This window comes from Myxocyprinus asiaticus, chromosome 34 (genome assembly GCF_019703515.2).
Source record: "Myxocyprinus asiaticus isolate MX2 ecotype Aquarium Trade chromosome 34, UBuf_Myxa_2, whole genome shotgun sequence".
Taxonomy (NCBI): Eukaryota; Metazoa; Chordata; class Actinopteri; order Cypriniformes; family Catostomidae; genus Myxocyprinus; species Myxocyprinus asiaticus.
Genome location: NC_059377.1, coordinates 36,792,800 through 36,817,136, shown reverse-complemented (window position 1 = coordinate 36,817,136; position 24,337 = coordinate 36,792,800). Strand labels below are relative to the sequence as shown.

Genomic DNA, 24,337 nt, shown 5'->3' with positions numbered 1-24,337 from the left:
AACCGGGCCTTGCACAGACTCCCGTTCATGATGCTGACGCAAAAACGCATTAGCGAGCGTCCGGCATCAAGATTGGTTCATAACGGTAACAAAGAGTGGATTACAACAGATTCTTCTAGAAAGGAGAGGAAAGAGAAAAAGGCAGCAGTCAACAATATCTGCACAAGAGCTGAGAAAGCAAAAGCACAGGAAGAGTACACAGCAGCTAACAGGAAGGCCAAGAAAAGCATTTGAACAGACAAGAGGAACTACATAGATGGGCTGGCAGCAGAGGCAGAACAAGCAACAAGAGCTGGAAGAATGAGAGACCTGTATGACATAACTAAGAAGTTATCAGGGAAGTACTGCAGGCCTGAAAAAACCCTTAAGGACAAGGATGGGAGACAGATTATGGGAGAACAACAGCAACAGATGGTTGGAGCACTTTGATGAACTACTGAATAGACCGTTCAGCCCAACCCATCAGAAGACCTGGATATAAATTGTAGCACCCCAACAAGGGAATAAATTAGGGAAGCCATCAAACAACTTAGGAATGGAAATGCGGCTGGTCCAGACAGTATCCCTGCAGAAGCATTAAAGGCTGACATAGAGACCACAGTGGACATGCTCTACCCCCTCTTTAAGAAGATCTGGGAAGATGAGCAAGTGCCATCAGACTGAAAAAAAATGATACCTGATTAGCAAGTTGGATTTCGGAAAGATAGATCCTGCCCAGACCAGATTTCAACACTGCAGATCATCACAGAGCAGTCAGCAGAATGGAATTCCCCACTTTACATCAATTTTAATGACTATGAAAAGGCATTTGACAGTATGGATGTGCCTGAAAAGATCGTAAAAATCATCAAAAACTCCTATGAAGTGTTGACGTGCAGGGTCTTGCATTGGAGGCAGTTTACGAAAGCATTTGAAGTGAGGACCGAGGTTAAGGCAAGGATGTCTACTATCACCATTTTTGTTCCTGCTGGCAGTAGATTGGATCATGAAGTCATCAACTGCACAAACAAGAAATGGAATCCAGTGGACCCCCTGTATGCAACTTGATGATCTAGAATTCATGGATGACCTTGCCTTATTGTTCCACACATATCAACAGATGCAGGAGAAGATCAACAGCGTGGCAGCCATTTCTACCAAAGTTGATCGAAACATCAACAAAGATAAGATCCCGCCGGCCAAAATGATGGTTTACCACTATCCTTCCAGGTTTTAATAATGCATTGGACATTTTTTAACCCAATTCCAGTGATTTCAGCAATCTCCTTAGTTGTTTTCTTTGCTTGATGCAGGCCAATCATTTGAAACAGAGTAACATCTTTTCCACGACCATGGGATACGTCTTCCGACATGGTTGTTTAAGAAATGAGAAGCTACACACTGCATCAGTTAGGGTTAAAAGAATTGTTGCCAGCTGAAACATATTAATCACTGCAATAATGATCCAATCAGAGGCTCTTAAGTATCTGCTTATTTAAATCCAAACGGTGACTTTTTTTTTGTTTTGTTTTTTTGGCCAGGCCATATTATAGCTTTGGGTGAGGAAATATAGGTTGTTATTCACTGAATATCTGCCCCTCTGGTGCAGCTCTCATATGTCATTCTCCATTCTGTAAATTACAGGGCTTAAGAAGACTTGAAGTAGAGCATGAATTGTATGGCTACGTTTACAATGCTATTTTTGGTCCTTTTTGGAGCTTGAGATTTGTGGTAACTACAAAGTTTCCTTGAATGGAAAAGAGCTGTGCAAAGATTCTTCAAAATTTCCCTTTTTTGTTTCACAGAACAAATAACAGCATACAGGTTTGTAATGACATGAGGTGGAGTAAATTATGAAGATGGTTCTCTAAGAATGTTTTTGAGTTGTAGCATATAAATAACTCTTTGTGCTAAAGGGAAACATTTAGTGAGTTTTTAACAATCAAAAGTACAAAGAAGACTAAACATCCAATTATCAACATGTAAAAACAAACACTTTACACAAAATGAGAGCATTTTATTGACTTGAGAAAGGAATGTTAATTTCCCCTTATGACTCTTGGCACAAACTAAAACCATAAATATACATGATAAATCCTCGGAATAAGAATATTCCCAAGTACAGTTTACAAAAATACCTCTAAAGAGCCTGAATGAATAATAACATGCCATTTTTCCTTGTATAAAAAGCGAACAGTGGCATTGCAAGTAAGTATTGTTCAAAAGCCGACCGAGTCCAAAAAAAAAAAAAAAAAAAGCAAAAAAGTTTAAATGTTCACATTGGCAGGCACTGTTGGAGCAGGAACAGCTAACGGATTAAGATGCCAGTTCATTACCCTATGGCAGAGCTCAATCTGAATCAGACAAAACAATCACTTCCTCTGGGTCGCACTGAGTTGCCACATTCACCTGTTAATACACAAACAACAGAAGTTAGCTCTCTGCTTTATGTGTCAATAAATAGTTCAGACTAAATTGGCTGTTTGGATGAGTAACATTGTGACTTTGAGCGTACACTATATTAATGCACCAAGTTGCTATGTTGCCTAGCAACTGCAAACAGCCTACAGTTAGGATAATGAACTATTATTACTTCGATCATAACTCAATTTTGACGATAAAGTGTAGTTGCTACATTTTGCGGAGAATTGTTTATTCTGATGATAATGATTACATTTATCCATTCAATAATCATTTGTGCGGAAAAGAACAGCATGAAAATTCTGAGAAATCTCCTTTTGTGTTCCACGGAAGAAAGAAATGTATACCTTATTTTTCTTAGGCGGAGGTGTCCTCACTCTGGTTAAATCCACCTGCTCAGGGCTGCAGCTCACACCCATATCCAGAAGAATATCACAATCACTGATATAAACAAAATAAAAACAGTACAGCTTGATTAAACCTGAAATGGTGGTGTAACTAACATCTCAACTTGCTTTTTTTATACTAGCATTGTTACATTAGTGCATTTAAACAAAAGTAATTAAATATTCTTCATTCAATTTATTTCATTTCTTGCTTTGAACATATTTAATCTACTTGACAACAGTTGCTGTGTGGTAGAAATTAAGGAAATAATTTTTTTAATCCATTTCAGAGCAAATAGATAAAATATTGAGCCATGTATTATTTATAAAGGCCAAAGCATACTTTTCCGTGTGCCGTTACATATCGTGCACAGTGCACATAGGGCTGTCACAATTATGAAATTTGTCTGACAACTAATTCAACAAACAATTGCATTTATGACACTTAATTGTCTGTTTTAGGCCTTTTGCGATTATGAAAATAAACTTTCATAAAAATAGTTGCAATTATGGTTAATTGTCTGTTTTAGGGCTTTCACATTTGTCAATTAATTGTCATACAACAAACTGGAATTATAATGAATAATTGTCCGTTTTAGTGTTTTTACAATTCTGACGATTAATTGTCATACAAAGAATTGTCATACAAACAACTGGAATTATGATGAATAATTGTCTGTTTTAGTGTTTTTACAATTCTAAAGATTAATTGTCATACAAAGAATTGTCATACAAACAATTGCGATTATGATGATTGTCTTTTTTAGGGCTTTCCCGTTTATAACGATTAATTGTCATACAAATAATTGCAATTATGATGATAAATTGTCTGTTTTAGGGCTTTCACAATTATGCAATTAATTGTCATGCAAATACCTGTGATTATTACGATTAATTGTCTGTTTTAGGGCTTTCAAGATTATGATGATTAACTGTCATACAAATAATTGCGATTGTGTGACTGTTTTGGGCTTTCGGAATTATGACTAATAATTATCATACAATTAATTGTGATTATGATGGTTAATTGTCTGTTTTATAGCTTTCATGATTATGACGATTGTCAAAAATAATTGCGGTTATGGCGATTAATTGTCATACAAATAATTGTGATTATGGTGACTGTTTGTTTTAGGGCTTTCACGATTATGATGATTAACTGTCATACAAATAATTGCGATTGTGTGACTGTTTTGGGCTTTCGGAATTATGACTAATAATTATCATACAATTAATTGTGATTATGATGGTTAATTGTCTGTTTTATAGCTTTCATGATTATGACGATTGTCAAAAATAATTGCGGTTATGGCGATTAATTGTCATACAAATAATTGTGATTATGGTGACTGTTTGTTTTAGGGCTTTCACGATTATGATGATTAACTGTCATACAAATAATTGCGATTGTGTGACTGTTTTGGACTTTCGCAATTATGACTAATAATTATCATACAATTAATTGCGATTATGATGATTAACTGTCAGTTTTAGGGCTTTCACGATTATGACGGTTAATTGTCATACTTCTTAAGGTGTATGTGTGCTTCATACATCTTAAGAAGTAATTTATTTATATTTTACTTTGAATCATATAATATAAATGTTTATATGATTTCCTTTAGGCTTTAAAAACTTATGAATTAAATGAAAAATATATTGACATTAAATATGTCTCTCTTTTTGGTCTTGGTCCATTTTAAATTTACACTGTTGTTTTTGGCTATCCTGAATAGCGGTTATATTATATTATGCAATAGTAAAATATTTACACTAAAGAGTACCACAAAGCAGTCATAGTGTGCATATGTCCAATGCGTCCATATTGGCTAGCGGTCAAAAGAGTATTCTTTGAAAGGCTAGAGCACTCTGTGCACGAGATGTAACAGTGGGGAAAAACGCCTTAATTCTTTCAAAATGCTTAAAAATAGAGATTTCCTTTTGCTATATTGCCAGAACCTAACTGCCGTACGATTTTCTTTTCTTCCTTTAAAGTAGTTTGTGGTTGAAATGCTACATTTTCCCATAGAGTCAGTAAAATACTAGTACCCGCCACTGTCCTGTTTGCCATTCCCATTGTAGATTGTACTTTGTTTTTCATGCGAGGTACGTTTCCTCTTCTTATATTGGCCCATCTCGTCTATAAGCACAGGGCTTGGAGGCAGAGGACTGCAATTGGCTGATCTCATGAGGGTAGTAGAGTCCTGATTGGTGGAAACGGTCTCAGTGCAGTTACTGGTGCTTTTTGGTGAACAGTGATTATAGGAAACAGGTTCTGTTTTTTTGATAGGTAAAGAGTCCACTACCTCTGAATGACTGATGCCTGCTGGGGACTGGGGGCTTTCTTTAGCACTTCTGCCATCTGTGGTTGTTTCCACAGATTCTGCTTCATGTGTGCTGCTGGCTGGAGACTGTTGGTCATCACCCTCACCCTGATCGTCCTCAGTGTCCTGGAGAGATGATTTGATTGATGAAGGGGAATTATCATTGATTTGCTGTTCATTATCACTGATGTTCATTTGCTCCTCTTCAATATCCTCTTCATCATCATCTGAAACACATAAGCAAAGGAGACATTCGTTTTTCCACCATAAAATGGGCACAGTAAATACTGGAAAACCTTGTTGCCTATGAACGCAACACCAAATGTTAGGCCCCCTTATAAACATGTTATTTTCATCCAAAATGTTTTGTGATCCATCGCCTAACCATTTGTGATTGGATTACCCAAGACAGATGTTAATGACAGGTGTAAATGACCTTAGAGTAGCAGGAAGTTAATGTTTTTTCACTTCTTACCAGGCCCAACTTGTGCTTGGCTAGCTTGGATCTCCTCTTCAATGTCAGGATCGGAGGAATCGTCTTCCTCGTCATCTTCCTCCTCCTCCTCCTCCTCTTCATCTTCCTCCTGCTCCTCTTTATTTTTCTCAGTCTCTTTTTCTTTGCTGTCAATCTGCTGTCCATTAAGTGCCTGGAAATGTGAAGGATGCTAAGACAGATAGATAAGACTTCCTTTTGGACATAGCAGAAACAGGAAACATTGACAGATTATTTGTTTATGCTCAATGACCCTCCCAGTTATTCACTGTAGACTGTATATACTTGGTATTTTAATTATATTTTCATTTATGGGTGTTTCTTTAACTTCAAGCCATTTTATGTCTTTTCATCAAAACCATCTCCTTTCTATTTTTTCTTCATTTTGTTACATGAAGGTCTCATTAAAACTGAATTGGAAACTTTTTATGATGCTTTCCTCATTTATTTTTGGTACTTTTCAAATGCCTTTTATTTACAGATTTTACTGTCCCAGACTCAGACTCTCAAAATATCACTACAAATTCTTACATGTTTTAAACTCTGATCATCTAAAAGAGTGAAATAAACACAAACCAGTCCAATATTTATTGTGTGAAAATCATTTCTATAATACTTTTTTTTTTTTTACAATTGTCCCACTGTTGCGGTGTCATTTCCACCACACCAAATTGTTATAGAGTAAACAAAAGTGTCAGTGACAAACCCACCTGAGATGAAATATGAGACAAGCAATGTTTGAAGAAAACATTTAATGGATTTCTATTAAATACAATACAGAATTTTAAATGGGGTGGGAATGACACTGTGGTGTCATTTTCATGACTTTCAGAAAAAATTACATAAAACTGTTAGAAGACTAATTAAACTAGCATGAGTGTGAAAAAGGTTTTAACGAGACAGGCATTTAGGCATTCATTCACAGTGCCTAATGTGCCAGAAAGTTGAAGAAACACCCTTATATTTTATAATTATTTACTTTAAAATGCATATTTATCTATATTTATAAATGATATACAGTAATACATTATATAATGTCTCTGCATCAGGAAACAAGTAAAATGCTATTTATAACTACCTTATAAATATATTTTATTACTTTTTTTTTATTATATAATGAATCGTTTCATAAAATATTGAATATATGCATCTATTTAATTATCTACATATTTACCTTTTTTATTTGTTTGTTGGCTTATTACATTTTATTACATTAAAAGAATAGCTCAACCAAAAATGAAAATTCTCTCATCATTTACTCACCATCATGCCATCCCAGATGTGTATGACTTTCTTTTACAGAACACAAAGATTTTTAGAAGATTTCTCAGCTCTGTTGGTCCATAGAATGCAAGTGAATGGTAACCAAATCTTTGAAGCTCCAAAAAGCACATAAAAGCAGCATAAAGGTAATTCATACGACTCCAGAGGTTCAATCCATGTCTTATGAAACGATCCGGAATGGACCAAAATGTAACTCATTTTTCACTGTACATCTTGCAATTGCAGTCTCTAGGCATGATCAGGATTTCAAGCTCGACTGCACTTCCTAGTGCTTGATGCATGCGCAGAGCGCTAGATGGTGCTAGGAAGTGCAGTCTAGCTTAAGATCATGATCGCCAAGTAGACTGCTGATGTCAAGATTTATAGTGAAAAAGGAGTTATGTTTTTGTCTGTTCTCACCCAAAACCGATTTGATCACTTCTGAAAACATGGTTTAAACCACTGGAGTCATATGGATTACTTTCATGCTGCCTTTGTGTGTTTTTTGGAGCTTCAAAATTTTGGTCACGATACACTTGCATTGTATGAACCTACAGAGCTGAAATATTCTTCTAAAAACCTTCATTTGTGTTCTGCAGATGAAAGTCATACACATCTGGGATGGCATGAGGGTGAGTAAATGATGAGAGAATTTTCATTTTTGGGTGATGTATAAAATTGACGTTAAGATTTTATAACTGAAGACTTGAGCACTCAGATCTTTTAATAATATTTGGACATTATATTGACCAACAACAAACAAACAAGTGTATTCTGTTCTCTTACCTCTTTTTTCTGTCTGTCTCTCTCTTGTTTTTTCCTCATTTCCTCTACCTCTATGTCTTCTTGTTTAATGGCGAATTTGTTGATGATGTTCTCCAGGCTGCTAATTGCCACGTCTCTATTGGAGCGAAGTTTGCGATGCAGTGCTGGGTCAGTGAGGGCAGGGTCTAATGCTGAAAATAACACAGGGACATTTAGATCGAACTCAAGTACATCAGAACGAGCATGAAACATCCAAACAATAAAAATTCTCCAATTTCTAGCAAATTAAAGTGATATAATTGACCTTTTGTTTTGCTGGTTTCTTAATATTTTTGGTAGAAAGTCATTCAGGTTTGGAATGACGCAAGTGCATGTAAATGAAAATGTTTAAATACAATTCAATTCCCAAGTTCGAAACATGAAAATATGTGTATCGGTTCAACTGATTCATTAAATACAACAGCCTGAGTAAGGCTTATTTTCTGAATTGGATAACAACTAAAATGATTTACTAGGTTTGTAGAAATCTGTGAGATGGGAGCCAAAGTTGTAGACCATGTCAAGGTGGCGTCTCTCCTGCAGTTTGTTGCCCGTCTCTCGGAAGGCTTCTTGAGCGATTTGTGTTAACTGTTTACGGGAGAGCAGGATATTATAGCGGTCGTTGGCACGCTGCACCACCTTCAGGATATCAGAGTAGTCCGGAGGATTATGAAGAACTTCTTGACTGTTAATGTAACGCTCGATCTAAAGACCAAAGAGAATGAAAGTTGGTAAAGACAAAAAGAAAAACACAGGGAAAAGATGGGACTTACAATTTCAGGGAATGGTGTAATGTTGCAAATTTAAAATTCATCTCATACAACAGCAGTTCCAAGTTTGTTTTTTTTTATTTAAAGGGATAGTTCACCCAAAAATGAAAATTCTGTCATTTACTCACCCTCATACCATCCCAGATATGTATGACTTTCTTTCTTCTGCAGAACACAAAGATTTTTAGAAGAATATCTCAGCTCTGTAGGTCCATACAATGCAAGTAAATGATGGCCAAAACTTTGAAGGTCCAAAAAAGCACATACAGGCAGCATAAAAGTAATCCGTGTGTCTCCAGTGGTTAAATTCATATCTTTAGAAGTGATATGATAGGTGTTGGTGAGAAACAGATAAAGTCTTTTTTTTACTATAAATCTCCACTTTCACTTTCTTGTTCTTTTGATTTTGACGATTCAAATTCTTTGTGCATATCGCCGCCTACTGGGCAAGGAGGAGAATTCATATAAAAAATAAAAAAAAGACTTAAATATTGATCCGTTTCTCATCCACGACTATTATATAGCTTCTGAAGAGATAGATTTAGCCACTGGAGTCATATGGATAATTTTAATGCTGCCTTTGTGTGATTTTTGGACCATCAAATTTCTGACCACCATTCACTTGCATTGAAAGGACCTACAGAGCTGAGATATTTTTTTTTAAATCTTTGTTTGTGCTCAGCAGAAGATAGAAAGTCATACACATCTGGGATGACAAGCGGGTGAGTAAATGATGAGAGAATTTTCATTTCTGGGTGAACTATCCCTTTAAGGGGCTTTTTTTATTAAATTGATTTTCAGGGGCATATAATCCTTTATGTCAAAAACTTTAATTGAATCTGTTCATTAAAATAAATAATCTGAATAACTGGAATAACTAGGCCTATAATTGCATTTTATGAAATACATCAGATTTAAAAAAAAAAAAAGTAGAGTCCTGAAATAAAATTTCCAGACTCCTGGTTAATTTCTGAAATCCTGCTTCTCAGTTATTTCATAAATGTATCAATCCGATTCTGAACAATTCTTCACAGATTGGTTCCCGATTGGTTTAACACATCTTTAATCTGTTTCTGTTTGTTTTAATGTGATCACTGACTGATGATGAAACTAATAAACAAAAACTGTTCTTCATCGTGTGACTTGATCTTAGTGTGCAGAATGGATCTTGAGGGAAGTGAGTTCACAAACAAAATAAGAACCTTTTTGTTGATCTCTGGGTAGCGTGTTCCAGTGTAGGTGATCTTCTGCTCGATTACTCGACCTGTCAGCGTGTTGCAGCCCTTCAGCTCACACAGTTTATCATAGATCTTCATCATCTAAAATGGAAAAGAACAATGAAATAATTAAGATCTAAACATAACTACACAATCCAACCCAAAAAATCTTTGTTTAGCACTCAGAAATCATTATTTGAATAAACTTAAATGTATTAAGGACAAAATAAAACCGCTGGATGAATACTATGATTCTAAAGTAATCTATTTCAGTAAATGTAATTGAGTAAAAAAGTAAAGGACAGCACAGATAAAGGACAATTGATTTTATTGATCCAAATCATTTGGAAAAGAGGGAGATGAGGGAAAGATAAAGCAGGAACTGACAGACTCACTTTGCGTTTGAGTTTGTGTTCTTGAATATAACTGGAATCTTCTTTCTCAAGATCTTCAACACTCAACTCTCTCTCTTGAAGCCGTTTGATCTCCTCATTATACACCTTCAACAGGTTTTCCAAGTATGCTATCTGAAAGAGGGCGAGAGAAAGTATGAGGGTGAACTGTAAATTGATTTATATTCTTTCAATTAATTTCAACAACTCACTTATAAGGAGAAAACAGAAACAGAAAGAAAGAGAACTGAACAAAGGGATTGTTCACCCAAAAATGAAAATTCTCTCATCATTTGCTCCCCCTCATGCCATCCCAAATGTGTATGACTTTCTTTCTTCTGCAGAACACAAAGATTTTTAGAAAAATATTTCAGCTCTGTAGATCCATACAATGCAAGTGAATGGTGACCAAAACTTTGAAACTCCAAAAAGCACCTAAAAGCAAGTAATCCATAAGACTCCAGTGTTTTAATCAATGTCTTCTGAAGCGATCCAATCAGTTTTGGGTGAGAATAGACTAAAATATAACTCCTTTTTCACAGTACATCTTGACATCAGCTGTCTCCTTGGTGATCATGATTTCAAGCTCGATTACACTTCCTAGCAACATCTAGCGCTCTGCACAGTGTCAAGCCCTAGGAAGTGTAATCGAGACTGCAATGGCAAGATGTATGATTGGATGTATGCATGTGAAATATGAGTTACATTTTAGTCTGTTCTCACCCAAAATCGATTGGATCACTTCAAAAGACATGGATTAAACCACTGGAGTCGTATGGATTACTTTTATGCTGCCTTTATGTGCTTTTTGGAGCCTTAAAGTTTTGGTCACCATTCACTTGCATTGTATGGACCTACAGAGCTGAGATATTCTTCTAAAAATCTTCAGCAGAAGAAAGTCATATACATCTGAGATGGCATGAGGGTGAGTAAATGAATTTTCAAAATGAAAGAGAATTTTCATTTTTGGGTGACCATGTAATGACTGACTGCCCTAAATACCTGTCTCCTGGAAGCCCTTTTAGTTTTCTGCGTTTCTGCTGCCTCTTCTTGTGTTTCCTCCTCTTTTTTAACCTGTTCTTCCTCCTTTATACCACTTCCATTGCTTTTGTCCTCAGTTTTTCCTTTGGAAGGCAGGGACTGTATGGAGCTTCTCTTCCTAGCTGTGTGCTGTTTAAGAACTGTGCAGAGTTCGTTGATGTAGACGAAGGTTTTGCCTACGTTTGCCTGAGCTCGCGTGAGGCACCGGCCTAGAGTGTTACGAAACTCCACCGATGACAAAAAGGTCGGCAGAGCCTTGGAGTATCTGGACTGAAGATAGGTCACGACCTCTGGATGGTCTTGCGAGTGTTTGGAGCAATGTTCAACAAACTGAACCAGGTTGAGTTTAGCGAGGTCCAATCAGTGATGGGATAGCATTGGGTTTGAATCAAAGTGGGATGTCCAAAGAGGAAAAAGAAAAATCATTCTAATGGTGTTCTTGCAACTGAAGATTTCTGAAACCTTTCTCGAAAAATTTATTTTGAATCCCACTCAGAGGATACGTATAAACTTTTTGAACAAAATTACTCACTACATCTCCATTGGGCGGTATGACCAAAGTCTGTTCGATGAAAAGTAATTTCAGCCTATTTTTAGATAATCCAGTGAATACTGTTTGAATCAGTATAAATATAGCCATACCGCCCAGCCCTAATATAGCATATAAAAATATGATTTCATTGCAATAAAGGAATCAGTAATCATAAGGTAAATGTAAGGTATTACAAGTAAAAAAATGCAAGCAAATGTGTGGTTAACAAACGCACCTCTGCAAACAATTTCTCATTCTCCGCTTGTAGGACATGGGCGTCTTTCTTTGCAGTGGCAAACGGAGATTGTGTGATGTGTGTTGGCTGTGGCTGTTGTTTCTTCAGAGTCGTTCTTGACTGGAAGGTCATTGCTTTAGAACAAGATGCAGATGTAGATGAGGAAGCTGCTTCATCATCATCATCATCATCGAGAATCACAATGCTGTCCATCACTGCACCGGTCATCCGGAAGGGAGGAGGACGAATTTGCTGAAGAGTAATAAATGTGGAGGTGTCAGGCCCGCATTTCAACTACACCAATACCTGTGAACACACCAGGTACTCCTTATAATTTCACTAATTGTGCAATGCTGTTGTCATAAGTAAACAGACCAGTTTTTTTTTTTTTACTAGTGTTATGGCAACTGGCAAGGTAAGTCGTTCTGTAACATTACCATTCATATCCAAATGCACTTTTGATATTTTACTCCAAAATGAAAAGTAAAAACAGTAAATGTGATTTTGCATATAGAAAATGAAACCTATTTTTTGAGCCATTAAGATTTTTTAACATTGTGGCCTTATTGTCATGCACATTTGCACATTTTCTCTCCCAATTCTCATTGCCAGAACACAAGAAAAGCTGGTCATTATGATATTCTCATTCCCACAATGTGATTTATTGATATATTATTTAAATTGTCAAGTATTGATACATCATAATAGTACTCTGTTGGTACTGACTTTCAGTTTTGCTTATTTTATTTAAAAATTAACTGTAACATGTAATACATAAAAAATGACTGTTACAGTACTGGAAATCATCATGAAAAACAACAGTGTACAACGTCAGGATGCCCTACAGTAATGACAATGTGCTTAAGTGTCCTTTTGTAATGGTGCTAAATGTAGGCTTCATTTTCTTTATGGAAAATATTATTTTGGGGTTAAATATGACATTTTTTTCTCCTTTTCTTTTTTACAGGTTTCGTGGGAATCACCCCAATTTGCAGTGCAGTAAGTCTCTAAATAAAGACACTATTTCTATGATTGTTTCTTAATAAAATGTGATTTTGTCAAATATGATCAAATAAAGAAGAGGTTCACATTTAACAGTAATGAAATTTCATAGTAAGGCCTACTTTATTTAACTCTTCTGTACATACTTAAGCCTTCAGCATTGAATTCTCCAAGACTGTCAAAATCCAAATTGTGAACCTCTGTGTCTCTGTAGACATAGAAACCAACATATTAATAATAGTATTATTTATGTGTGCATGAGACAACTGTTGGCATAATTCAAGTACTCTTTTGTTATAGTGGGTAATGTTATGACCAAATAATTGCCATATTCTCCAAGACACTAAATAACGTCGGGAATATAAGCCATACCTGTGAACAGAAAGTATCAATACTGGGCACATGACTTGTCAAACTATAGATATTATGAACAGACAAAACATTTTTATGACATAAAATGAGGTTCAAAAGTCTGAGAACACTATACTAGTATTTTTTTATTTTATTTTGACATTTGCCTTATTTCTCTGGATATCTAAGATTAAAATGGTAAGGGTACAGCTGACAAAGAACAAAGCGTATCAACTTTTTATCATTAACATCAATATTTTAATGTTCAAATCTATGAATCACCTTTCTGCCTTCACTGGCTCATTCAGTTAACTCTGTAGTGCAACACTTACATTGTTAAAACTGCAAATAATCCATGTGTGTCTCACTTAAAATGAGGCCATAAAACTACATGCATAATTATTGTATAATGCCAAAACTATTAAAATAGTTTAATGTGGGAGAAAAGCATGTCACACCATAATTTAAGTAGGCTAGTCTTTATTTATTTCCCATGATTGATCCGTAGTTTCCAACAAAAATTCTCATAGTACTACCGGTAATGTAACTGCATTCAAACTGTCAGAATTAGCCGCCTGTTGTACCCACCAAAAAAAGAGATTAAACAACATAAAAGAAACACTGATTTATTACAATAAATGTAAACAATAACTGTAGTGACCATGTATTTTCATGGACACTATATTTACCATGGTACATTTCTGTCAGGGATCGTGTGACATTTTTAAATCCCAATTAACTAGATTTAGTGGAAGACTGAGTCAATGAAATGTTGGCACTACAATCATAATTATTTAATGAATATAAATATAAAATAGGTTAGATTGTCAGTAGATCTATCGCTTTGCAATTCGGTCATGCAGTTCTGCTCTTCCGTTTATATTATAAATACTTTAAAACGATCATGAAATGTATTTACATAACATGCCCAGTTCCACGCAATATATCATAAAAACTTCATAATAACGCTGATCAAAATAGCTCGTTCTTAATCAATATATTCAGACAAAAACATGAACTTACGCGCTCGGATCCTGAAACTAAACGCTAGATGCGTGTACAGCTCAACATGAGGCGCGCTGATTCGCTGACGGGCAGTAATCTGATCGCTCATTGGCTGAGCTTGTCGTGTTTCTTCTGCGGTCTGTTATCTACGCAGTTATCCAGATGTTTATAAGCAGCGCCACTCAGAGATCAGGAAGACACTAATTCCAAACTCTAAAATCTCCCATTTTCACTAAAATCATTGGCGAAACACAAAAGAAGTGTTGTTTGAGCCAGCTGTGTTTGTACTTATTAGCTCTTGTTACCATATCCCGATCTGAATGGTTTCTGAGCATAATCATTGATCAATCAAATAAGGGAGTGGGTGCAGAAGACAATTCATTTTAGAGATTAATAAAGCTGCTTGTTTCATAAATTCTACATTTTAACATCTACAGCCAGCTCTCCCTCCAGAGACTCTGAATCGTGGGCCAGCAAGTTGAAATAACATCTATGCCTCTGGCTTTTTCATGTTGTCAGATTTACTTCCTGTGTTCTGTTTCTCCAAAAACAAAACTGGAAATCATACTAATAGAACAAAAACATGCGGAGCAACAACAAAACGCATATAAATGCATGCAGCATGTGTAAAATCAGGCAGCTGTATTTGTCTGCCAACACCTCAGAGGCAGAAATCACATTTAATGGCTAAGTACAAGGAATTTGTCTTGTTTAGCTCAAATAACACATATTGCTACACGCTAAACTGTATATAGGCCTACTCATGAAATACAATATTTTGAAGCAATCTAATTTTGCCACCTTTCACATTGTTGCGCTCACTCATATTACAACACCTTTGACAAGAAAGGCAGAAATAGCAAAAATTATGTTACCAGAACTACTCAGCTGCAGGGCGTAGACTAATACTTAAAACACACAATTCATCATTATGATAAACACCTTAAATTTTTTAACTCCATCTGACCTACTGTATGCAGTTATTTTCTTTGCCTTGTGAATTAGTCCATTTTAAATTTGGCAAAGTCACCATACATGTTCATTGATTGGAAAAAAGAATATTGAGCGACTGAATAATGAATGTGACTAAGTTACTGAACCCATACTGTAGGCTTTATATAAAATAATAATAATAAAAAAAAATCCTTCTGAATAAAATTATACTAGTAATAAAAAATAAAATAAAAAATGCAGGATTATCTGTGCATGTTTAAAGTCTGACTCTAGACTACATTATTACTGGTGTATGGAAGGCAAGTAATATGGTTAGTAGTAACATTACAACACCAAAACTAGATTTCTGACCTATTTATACACCTATATCAGACCTATTGTATTTGTAACTCATTGTGCATTTTTTGGGAACATGATTATGTATTGAATACTAGAACAAATCATTTTTGAGATAATTTCATCTGGTGGCAGCATTACATTTATGACGTTATCCTATTTTTTTCGGGTTCAGAGGAAGATCTAATATCATTTCACCAATATCTTAATAGTACAAGCTCAAATGTTAAACTATCCCTAGAGTACAATAAGGAAAAGATTATTTTTCTGGACCTTGAAATTAGTAAAGATAAATATGGCTTTTTATATACATCAGTATTTAGGAAGTCTACTGATAGAAATACGGTTCTTCATGCACAATACACAGCGCAAATCTGTCCAAACTCTTGAATAGCTCATCAGAGATCTGTACTCGTCATGACAACAGTATTTACATGAAAAAAAAAATAATAATTTTTTATTCAGTGACGGCGTTGAGATGCCTACATGAAAATGATTTTTAGCGATCTTTTTTTGGGATAAATTTTGGGATATATCGTTCTTGTTTTTGAATACATCTCATGGTGTTTGTAAGTTGACAGTCACAGTGACAACAGAACTGATCCACATTAGAAAATCGAACTGTTACACCCATATGATTAAAATAATTACTAAAAGGTATAGTTCACCCAAAAATTACAATTCTCTCATCATTAACTCACCCTCATGCCATCCCAGATGTGTACGACTTTCTTTCTTCTGCAGAACACAAATAAAGATTTTAAGAATATCTCAACCCTGTAGGTCCATACAATGCAATTATATGGTGTCCAGAACTTTGAAGCTCCAAAAAGCACATAAAGTGAGCATAAAAGTTATCTATACGACTCCAGTGTTTTAACCTATGTCTTCAGAAGTTATATGATAGGTGTGGGTGAGAAACAGATCAATATTTAAGTCCTTTTTTAACTATAAATATCCACTTTCTCTTTCACATCCGTAAGCCATATGTGGCACCTGTTTAATTTCACTTTTTACATCTGAAAGTGAAAGTAGAGATTTACAGTAAAAAAGCCAAGGACTTAAATATTGACCAGTCTCTCATCCACAGAGCTGAGATATTTTTTCAAAATAATCTTCATTTGTCTTCAGCAGAAGAAAGAAATTTATACACATCTGGGATGGCATGAAGGTGAGAAAATGATGAGAGAATTTATATTTTTAGGTGAACTATCCCGTTAACTAACATTCCAACATTCTTCCTATAAAAATGTTAACTTATAATTGTATATATATATATATATATATATATATATATATATGTATTATATATATAATGTAATAGGGGTGTAACGGTACATGTATTCTTCCCGAACCGTCACGGTACTGACGTCACGGTTCGGTGCATGCAGTCAGATGAAGAATACATCGGAGTCAGTCACAGGCGATCTACTCCAATCCAGAAGGGGACGCGCGTGGTAATGCACCGCTGTTTGCTAACCGCCACAACAGGAAAAAGAGCAGAAGAAGAAGAGATCATCTATGCACCAACCCCCAAAAATAATGCCTTCTCCTAATGCACAAGTTTTATTTTTCATTATTCTATTTATTTTGTACTTTTATAACACAAGAGATGCTTTTCAGTTTTGTAGCTGACTGTGACCAAATACCTTTTGTTTTTTATCAACCCTACAAAAAAATATGGCCTATGCAAGAGTGCATTCTTTTTATTGCTTAGTGCTTAATACACTAAAGGAGGCTGTATTGTACCAACTACCTCAGGGGGGACTAAATGCCGCTAGGTGGAACAAACTCTAATCTGCACTACTGTCTGTTCAAAATAAATAAAAAGAAACCTAGCATTTGGGATTTGTTGCTTTTTCCTGTTGTACCAAACTCGTATCGAACCGTGACCCTAAAACCGAGGTACGTACCGAACCATGACTTCCGTGTACCGTTACACCCCTAATATGTAATCATAAAAATTAAGAGTGTGGCCCTTGTGGGTACAAGGATCCAGCTTTGTGGCCCCTGACCTTTCCAAAGTTGAGTAGCCCTGGGTTAGGGGATAAACCTAAGGGTTGTTTTAAATGTCATCAATGCAATCATTGCGATAATGCAGAACAAGGGAAAACTTTTCTAGATGGAAAAGCAAATAAGATTTATTCTATCAAACACTTCATTAATTGTAAAACTACTAATGTTATCTACAGGTTGGAATGTCCACAATGTAAGGTTCCCTTACGATTACAGTTCACTCAACACTGCGTCATGCTGACGCATATGGGAAATTCCTTTTCCGATGACCTAGTTGAAACCATTCTACAATAATGCCAATTCTAAGATTGGCCATAGTGTTTGAGCCCCGCCCTTTTAGGCGCAAAGCTGTCCAGTATATAAGTGGCGCAAAAACACCATTTCTCAGAATTTTCTTCCTTCAAGACAGCGATCCATCTCTTGTCTTAGCCCTCTACATTCGTTGCCGTCGAAATACACAAATCAGCGGACGGAATCTTCGCAAGCTTAGAAGACTCTCCGCTCCCCTGCAGTGTTCTGGCAGACATTCTACACCACGCCGTTAGACACTTCATTGGTGAACAGGTCCTAACTTCAGCGACACACCTATTCCACGCAGCGCTTAGGCCTGAGTATCCATTATTGCTATATCTGCTACATTCATATACACTATATATATATATATCTATATATATATATATATATATATAAATAAAGAGACGCTTATGTGTTTGCATCTTTTTTTCATTTTTTTAATCCCCCTTTCTCCCCAATTTGGAATGCCCAATTCCCACTACTTAGTAGGTCCTCATGGTGGCATGGTTACTCACCTCAATCTGGGTGGTGGAGGACAAGTCTCAGTTGCCTCTGCTTCTGAGACAGTCAATCCGTGCATCTTATCACGTGGCTCATTGTGCATGACACCGCAGGAACTCCCAGCATGTGGAGGCTCATGCTACTCTTCGCAATCCACACACAACTTACCACGCCCCCCATTGAGAGTGAGAACCACTAATTGCAACCACAAGGAAGTTACCCCATGTGACTCTACCCTCCCTAGCAACCGGGCCAATTTGGTTGCTTAGGATACCTGGCTGGAGTCACTCAGCACACCCTGGATTCAAACTCGTGACTCCAGGGGTGGTAGTCATCATCAATACTCGCTGAGTTACCCAGGCCCCTCGTGTTTGCGTCTTTAAAGATGTCATTCCGTAAGTGTTCCTTATGCAAGGGGCACATCCCGCCATCAGACCAACATGAGAGCTGCGTTCGCTGTCTGGGCCATGCCCACGCAGAGGCAGCTCTCATGGAGACAGACTGCCCTCACTGTGAGGGCATGAGTCTCAAGGCGCTTCGCTCGTGAATCGCCTTTGTTCTGAGGGACGATTCAGCCTCCCATGCCCTCCCACCTGCCTCTTCTGTGACTCATGAGGGATCACATGAGGAGGCACAGCAGGGCCAAGACTTCGAGCAGCATGAATTTGAGGTGGACCTTGTGCCAACACACGCCCTGCAAGCCCCTCGATCTCCATGTACTGCGTCTGTGCGGCACAGTATATGCGTGACAAGCTTCGGCCCTCTGCAGGAGCGCACAACCTCGTCATGTTCGGTGGTTCTGATGTTGGGGATGATGTTATATCTCTCACTGCATCTGACACTGGTGAGTGGTCAATTGAGGACGTCGCCACCTCTTCCTCCAGCGAGGGCAAGGAGCATGCATGCGCCACTGACAAGAAGATACTTTGTGTCCTTTCAAGGGCAGTTGAAGAGCTAGGTCTCGAGTGGTCCCCTCCAGAGGAACCAGAAAGATCTTGCCTTGATGAGTAGTTCCAGCAGTCCGGACGTCCTCAAGCGACCACGTCCCACTGATCTGCTCAGTTCTTTCCAGAGGTTCATAATGAACTAAAAAAAACCTGGTGTGCGCCCTATTCAGCTCACTCGCACAGCGATTCCACTCTCCTCACTAAAGTGGACCAAGGGAAAGACAAATGTTATGCCCAACTACCCCAAGTGGAAGAGGCAGTAGCGGCACACCTCTGCCCGGCGAGTAGAAGGGCGTGGAAATCATGCCTCACTCATCCTTCCAAGCTGTGCTGACTAACATCCGCACTGGCTGGAAAAGCATACTCAGCAGGGGCCCAAGCTAGTTCAGCACTCCATATGATGGTGGTGCTCTCAGTTTTCCAACCTAAGCTCCTCAAGTAAATGGATGAGAAAGGCTACGATCCAGAGATGTTTAAAGAGCTCCGCACCACTACGAACTTAGCGCTGGGGCCACTACAGTCACTGCACAGGTCATTGGCAAATCAATGGGAAACCTGGTGGTCCTGGATCGCATCTGGCTGACACTCCCAGAAATGGCTGATGTGGAAAAAGCCACCCTCTTTGATGCTCTGGTATCTCCAGCCATCCTATTCAGCAGCTCTGTGGATGGGTTTGCTGAGCACTACGTTACGGCTCAGCAACACTCGCAGGCTATGAGGTATTTTATGCCAAAATGGAGCAGTACTTCATCCCAATCGTCTTGCTCCCACTCTGTCTTGGGCCAGCGGCCGGCTAAAAACCCCATGCCTGCTGCCTCAGCGCTGCCAAAAGTCACCGCCGAGCCACCTCAGCGTGAGTCCCATGCCGATGAATTCTGTGATTTGCAAGCACTGTCAGTCGACAATTCATGTCTGGAGTTTGGTCTGGGTCTTTCAAAAGCCACTGTCAAACCCAGAAAAGGCTATGTAACTAAGGTTTTATCCACACCTTTCACAGCTCAGATGGTTCACTTTCAAGCCTTTTTCCCTCCTCCATTTAATTCGGATGAGGAACAGTCATTGCATTTGTTTTGCCCTGTGCGAGCGCTAAATAGGTACGTTGAGCGCACCTGCCAGTTCAGACTGTCTGACCAGCTCTTTGTGTGCTATGGAGGATGCACTAAAGGAATGTCCATTTCCAAGCAAAGACTTGCTCACAGGATCGTTGATGTGATCGCCCTGGCTTATGATTCGCAGGGTGCAAATTGCCAAACTGGTGTTAAAGCACACTCAACTAGAGGCATGACCTCTTCATGGGCATGGATGAACGGTGTGTCCTTACAAGACATATGTTTTGCAGCATGCTGGTCTTTTCAAAAAACATTCACAAGGTTTTACAACCTAGACATAATGTCTCTGCATTCAGGCTGTTGTAATTTCCCATAAAGTCACAAGCACTTTCAAATGTAAATAAAACTTCCTTCCCGACTAGATCTTGGGGGCATGGTCGAGCGCCGGCTTGTGAATGGAGAACAAGATCGGGAGATGAGAACGGTGAGGGTCATCACCTGTCACTGATTGTCTCTAAAAGCTCTTTGTTATTGCAGTGAGAGTGGAGATGGATTTAAGAGCGAGCCAGACGCCAGTGTGGGAGAGAGAGAGCTGCACACACACGCACCCAGAAACTGTTGTTTTGAGTTTGCTGAAAGCGAGTTAGTGAGAGTGAGTGTTAAAAATAAAAACCCTTTGAGTTGGATTTCGCCGTCTCCCGCTTCCTCCTTTGCCGAAGAGCTACGAGCTTGTTACAAGTTCATATATCCATTATAAGTGCTCCCCTCATGGCTCACCATGAGGGTTATTCACTGTGGCATACTCATGTCGGTCGCCATCCCACAACACTGCAGCATCATGTTCTTTTGAGCATTATGTCTCGGTATCCATCTCTGGGAGGGTTATATCGTGTAGTGTGGAGTGATGGGACTCTATTCCCCATATGCGTCAGCATGATGCAATGTTGAGTGAACTGTAATCGTAAGGGAACATCTCGGTTACGTATGTAACCTCGGTTCCCTGAGATGAAGGAAATGAGACATTGCGGAAGCTGGCTGCACTACAGACTCAGAGTTTTTTGAGGTGCGAGCGATGCGCTCTTTGTCCCTCTGTCAGAAAATTCTGAGAAAATATGTTTTTGCACCCGCTTATATACCGGACATCTCTGCGCCTAAAAGGGTGGGGCTTAAACACCATGGCCAATCTTAGAATTGGCGTTATGTAGAAGGGTTTCATCTAGGTCGTCAGAAAAGGAATTTCCCCTATGTGTCAGTATGACGCAATGTCTCGTTCCCTTCATCTCAGGGAACCGAAGTTACATATGTAACCAAGACGTTTTCTATATTGGTAAAACAAAAAGATGATTGCAAGACCATTTGGCTGAACGTAACTATGCCATTAGGAGGGATAATGAAGTGTATCCATATGGCTAAACATTTTTAATCAATCCACAACTGTAATCCTTCTACTCTTAAAATACAAGGTATTGACCATATGCGTACTTCAATCAGGAAAGGTAATAGAGAACAAAAACGTAATCAGAGAAAGACTTTATGGATATACAAGTTAAATGCTATTTCTATTCTTTTGTTAAGTTCATTATTTGTAATATTCCGTGTGGTTGTATTTCTGTTCTTTTGTTAAGTTTACTATTTGTATTATTCCCTTTGAGTATGAAAACAAGTAACAATAGTGAATGCTTAAATGTGCTGTAAGCGATTTTTCATGGAAAAGTATGCAAAAAATATTCCTACTCCCGTAAAGGTATTAATTAAATAAGTGTCCTGAAAAATCTCACCGGTCTCTGTGACAGGAGCTGTAGACGTTGAAAGCAGCAATCAAAAACTTGTCTGCAGACCGCAGACATTGAGGCTTTTCACCTGTCAATCATTTTGCTCTTTCTCATTTGAAGCTGATCACTGAGGCTATGATTCATAATGTTTATCAGTTGAGGGCACTAAGTTGCCACTGTTGAATTTGACAGCCACAGGAACAAACCATGCTTCTCGTTTGCTCTCCCTTTGCTTGGTTTTTGTCTAAATTTTCTTTGGAGGGCGGAGTTTTGGAATGAGGGGGCGGGGCTAATTCAACAGCTCAGTCATGTGAAGGCTCAGTCATGTGAAAGCTTCAGAATGCTGAAATCACTTTTTTATTATTTTTTCTTCAACAACAACAGAAAGGCAGTCATAACTGAAAGATTTGCAAACAAATACTGAGAATACAGCTCAATTTTCACATCGCTTTCTCCACGACAATCCATATTAATATATATATATTTATTTTTATTTATTTATTTATTTATTTTTTCTAAGTTATGGGACAGAGATAAAATTCCTGAATTAGAACCATGTTCATTGAAATTGAAAACCTACACAGGCCAAGAATTAGCAGTGGTAGGATCAGCTTATGCCTCCTACACACTACACGACTTTCAAAGACATCGGATTGTGGTACCGTTCATATTACACAACTGTCTGTGTTGTCATGGAAGTCATAGGTTTTTCTAATTACAAGAGGAATCGGCGACAGGGGTGAACACATTACAAAACATTTCACTATTGACGAATCCCCGACGACTCTGCCCGGACTCCAAATTACGTTTCACAACAGAGTACACGCGAGAAGTGATACGAAATACAAAAACAACTGCATAATCATACAGTTGTGCTCAAAAGTTTGCATACCCTTGGAGAATTGGTAATATATGTACAATTTTTAAAGAAAACATGAGTGAGCAGGCAAAACACATTTCTTTTAATTCTTATGGGATTCATATTCAACTGTAGGTTATAACAGAATGGCACAATCATAAAACAAAATATGGCAACAAAGAAGAAATGACCCCTGTTCAAAAATCTGCATACCCTTAGTTCTTAATACTGTGTATTGCCCCCTTTAGCATCAATGACAGTATGCAGTCTTTTGTAATAGGTGTCTATGAGGCCCCAAATTCTTGCAGGTGGTATAGCTGCCCATTCGTCTTGGCAAAATGCCTCTAGGTCATTCAAAGTCTTTGGTTGTCTTGCATGAATCGCACATTTGAAATCTCCCCAGAGTGGCTCAATGATATTAAGGTCAGGAGACTGTGATGGCCACTCCAGAACCTTCACCTTTTTCTGCTGTAACCACTGGAGGGTCAACTTGGCCTTGTGCTTAGGGTCATTGTCATGCTGGAAAGTCCAAGAGCGTCCCATGTGCAGCTTTTGTGCAGAAGAATGCAAATTGTCTGCCAGTATTTTCTGATAACATGCTGCATTCATCTTGCCATCAATTTTCACAAGATTCCCCATGCCTTTAGAGCTCACACCCCCCCAAAACATCAGTGAGCCACCACCATGCTTCACAGAGGGAATGGTATTCTTTTCACTATAGGCCTTGATGACCCCTCTCCAAACATAGCGCATATGGTTGTGACCATAAAGCTCTATTTTGGTCTCGTCACTCCAAAGGCGTGTCAAGGTGTTGTCGGGCATATCGTAACCAGGCTTTTTTGTGGCATTGGCGCAGTAAAGGCTTCTTTCTGGCAGCTCAACCATGCAGCTCATTTTTGTTCAAGTATCATCGTATTGTGCTCCTTGAAACAACCACACCATCTTTTTCCAGAGCAGCCTGTATTTCTCCTGAGGTTACCTGTGGGTTTTTCTTTGTATCCCGAACAATTCTTCTGGCAGTTGTGGCTGAAATCTTTATTGGTCTACCTGACCTTGGCTTGGTATCAAGAGATCCCTGAATTTTCCACTTCTTAATAAGTTATTGAACAGTACTGACTGGATTTTCAAGGCTTTGGATATCTTTTTATATCCTTTTCCATCTTTATAAAGTTCCATTACCTTGATACGCAGGTCTTTTGACAGTTCTTTTCTGCTCCCCATGGCTCAGTATCTAGCCTGCTCAGTGCATCCACGTGAGAGCTAACAAACTCATTGACTATTCATACACAGACACTAATTTCAATTTAAAAAGCCACAGGTGTGGGAAATTAACCTTTAATTGCCATTTAAACCTGTGTGTGTCACCTTGTGTGTCTGTAACAAGGCCAAACATT

At 38.0% G+C, this 24,337-nt stretch overlaps 1 protein-coding gene across 7 annotated transcripts; it reads right to left on the bottom strand.

The window, feature by feature from the left end:
* Positions 1 to 795: 795 nt before the first annotated feature.
* On the bottom strand, positions 796 to 14,318 carry LOC127425037 (death domain-associated protein 6-like). Of its 7 annotated transcripts, XM_051670646.1 has the most exons (13): positions 14,234 to 14,276; positions 13,006 to 13,067; positions 11,858 to 12,163; positions 11,052 to 11,420; positions 10,053 to 10,184; positions 9,643 to 9,759; positions 8,144 to 8,375; positions 7,653 to 7,822; positions 5,586 to 5,775; positions 5,093 to 5,337; positions 4,836 to 4,990; positions 2,748 to 2,841; positions 796 to 2,388 (listed from the first exon to the last, which is right to left on the bottom strand). In XM_051670646.1, the coding sequence occupies exons 3-13, from the start codon at positions 12,083 to 12,085 to the stop codon at positions 2,329 to 2,331; spliced, it is 1,992 nt and encodes a 663-aa protein (XP_051526606.1). In that variant the 5' UTR covers positions 12,086 to 12,163; positions 13,006 to 13,067; positions 14,234 to 14,276; the 3' UTR covers positions 796 to 2,328. The 7 variants fall into 7 exon arrangements, with proteins under 7 accessions (XP_051526606.1, XP_051526607.1, XP_051526602.1 ...); XM_051670642.1 differs by having other exon boundaries at positions 803 to 2,388; positions 4,836 to 5,337; positions 11,858 to 12,109; positions 14,234 to 14,278; XM_051670641.1 differs by having other exon boundaries at positions 803 to 2,388; positions 4,836 to 5,337; positions 14,234 to 14,275.
* Positions 14,319 to 24,337: the final 10,019 nt, after the last annotated feature.